Source organism: Etheostoma spectabile, chromosome 15, assembly GCF_008692095.1.
Source record: "Etheostoma spectabile isolate EspeVRDwgs_2016 chromosome 15, UIUC_Espe_1.0, whole genome shotgun sequence".
NCBI lineage: Eukaryota > Metazoa > Chordata > Actinopteri > Perciformes > Percidae > Etheostoma > Etheostoma spectabile.
The window spans coordinates 6689521-6692309 of record NC_045747.1 but is presented as its reverse complement, the minus strand read 5'-3'; the positions used below and the strand labels follow the sequence as shown (position 1 = coordinate 6692309).

At 35.6% G+C, this 2789-nt stretch overlaps 1 protein-coding gene across 2 annotated transcripts in view; it reads left to right on the top strand.

Moving 5' to 3' along the window:
- Nucleotides 1-768, top strand: part of rln3a (relaxin 3a) — a 5012-nt gene extending 4244 nt beyond the window's left edge. For both annotated transcript variants that reach the window (XM_032538477.1, XM_032538476.1), the window contains one exon: nt 72-768. In XM_032538477.1, coding sequence (XP_032394368.1) covers nt 72-355 — 284 coding nt within the window. In that variant the 3' untranslated portion in view covers nt 356-768. The remainder of the gene's footprint in view (nt 1-71) is intronic.
- Nucleotides 769-2789: the final 2021 nt, after the last annotated feature.

Here is a 2789-nt window from a genome sequence, read left to right as displayed (position 1 = left end):
TTTATTCTCTGAGTATATGAGAAAAGCATGAGTGTACTCTGATTCTTCATTTGCCCATTTTACTGCTCCAGATGTTTCCGAGGACCCATTCAGCTCCCACCAGGAGGAGTCCTTGGAGGGTTTGAGTCACAATCCTGTGGTAGAGCGTCTTCTCCAAAGCAACAGAGATTTAAGCTTCATAAGTGGGAACGACCATGAGGGAGTGTTTAGCAGGCCGGCCCGTTCTTTCATCAGTGAAGAAATCCTGGAAGCCCTACGCAAGGCGGACCGCAAGGGCCGGGATGTGGTGGTGGGCCTGTCTAACGCCTGCTGCAAGTGGGGCTGCAGCAAGGGCGAGATCAGCTCCCTATGTTGAGAGTTAACCTTCGTCACACACTTCTTGTTTCACACTTCTCATGAATTTGAGGTCATTTTACAGTATATACAATGTCTTTCAGTTAAAAAAATATGTGAACTGTTTTGTGAAATTATTATTTTTTTTGGGGGGGGGTTTTAAAGTTTTTAGTATCTATAAAGTGTTTGGAAAGGGCTGCCATGTGTTCAAAAGGTTTATATATATTTCTGTTTCACATGATTAAACATACGGTGCCTGGTAGCTCACTTGTTTGAGCATGCGCCCCATGGACGGAGGCTCAGTCCTTGTCACAGCGGGCACAGGTTCGGTTCTGACCTGCGGCCCTTTGCTGCATGTCGTTCCCAAACTCTCTCACACTTTCCTGTCTTGATCTGTCCTATCAATAATGGCAATGAAAGCCAAAAAAATTATATTTTAAAAGATTAAACATGACTATTATGTTTGTAATAAACCGCCTCAATTATTCAATCTTGAACCAAGCTGTTTTGTCCTTCCCAACCACAAACACACACAAAATAACTGTTTTTCCCCATTACCACCTGAATTGCGCATCTAAGAATTCAAGGAAATAATATTGTTAAGATCATTTGATAACAACTGCAAATCACAAATGCCTCATCTTGTTTGTTAATTAGAAGTAAAATGTTGGTATTTTGCATTTGTTTCATTGCACACAGAACAGTAAATGGGTTAAACATTCAGATCATAATAAATGTGTGGAAAGAACCATGTAATTGCCTTTTTAAGTACATGTTGAAATCTTGTCTTTCCTTTATTGCAAGGCTAGCCTCACTTCACTTGAAATAGGCTATACTAGTGTATTTTGCATTCAACGCATCCATACTTTGACTTTGAAACACAGGGACATTATCAGTGATGGAGAAGAAGTATCCAGATCCTTTACTTAATTAAAAGTACTAGATTACTGTGAAAATACTACATTGCGAGTAAACATCCCACATTTACAACTGAGTAAAAGTAGATAGATAGATAGATATACATAAAGTAGTTATATTTAGTAGTAGTAGTAGTAGTAGTAGTAGTTTAAAGTATTAAAAGTAAAAGCCTCTGCATGTAAATGACCCCTGTAACCAATATGATATAACTTATCATACATCATTAGATAGTTAATACTGATGCATCACGTTGTAAGCATGATTTTAACAGTTGGTAGAGGTGGTGCTAGTTTTAACTACTTTATATTAGTCAAGTGGTTCCCAATCTAAAGGTATGGCCTCTCCAAAGGGTCACAAAATGTAAAACTGATGGGTTATAAGATGCTTGATGTGGTAGGAAAGAAGAAAAAGGTTTTTTTTTAAAAGTTCCTCTAAACAAATTTGCATTAATCTGTTGGAATTTCTCTCTACTGATTTATTTAAACTATGTGGGCCTTTGACGATTACTGAAAAAAACACAAGGAGTTTAAAGAGAAAGTCACTATTTAGTGGAAGTACAACTCATAGTCAAAACATGACAAGGGGTTCACACTAGAAACTGCTTTTCTGTCAGAAGTTACAACCCAGACAGATCAGGAACCACTGGTTTCACCTTTGTATTGCATTGTATATCAAAGTTCATATCTTTTTACAGTAAAAAACTTACCATGAAAAGTGAGCTCATTTTGTAAAATATCTACATTGGAGTAGAAACTACAGTATTTAAGTGAGATGTAGCATAAAACAAAAATACTCAAGAAAAAGTAAGTTGTGCTTACTTAAATACCACTTTATACCACTTAAAAACTTTATCATCTCACTCTGTGAGTATGGATTATTTGGTTTGATAGAGAAAGACAGAATCGAAGAAGATAGATGCAAAAGAAAAGAAATGTGTAAATGTGTGTGTGTGTGTGTGCATGTATGTCTGCATCTGTGTCTATGAATGTGCATGTGTATGTGTTTATGTGACTGTAGGTTTTATATATGTGCTGTATGTATATATTTGTATGGTTATAGTTCAATATTATTTATATTATGGTTAATTACTTTTGCTTATTATTGCTATTGCTATTATTTAATTACATATTCAATTTAATTTTAACGTCACTTACTTACTTACACTGCAATACTGTTTTTTGTACTATGGCAACAGCACTTTACAATACCTTTTATTTAATGCCACTTTACATTCATCCAATCCCTTTTGCTCATTGTCTGTTGTTTGTCTGTTGTTTGTGTGTTTACTTGTTTGTGTTTTGTTTTTTACTGCAGGAAACTGCTGCTGCTGCTGCTGCTTTGATAGTATTTGAAAGTATTATGTAATCTAATCTAATCTGTAATCTAATATATATACTGTATATAAACAGTATATATATTTTTTTTACATGTTCAAAGCAAACTACAAAGCCACAAAGAACCTGTGTGAGTTTCAGTTGCGCGGTGGTCCCAGGATATTACTCATTGCTTATGAGTAGCCTAACCGTTGTATCATGTGA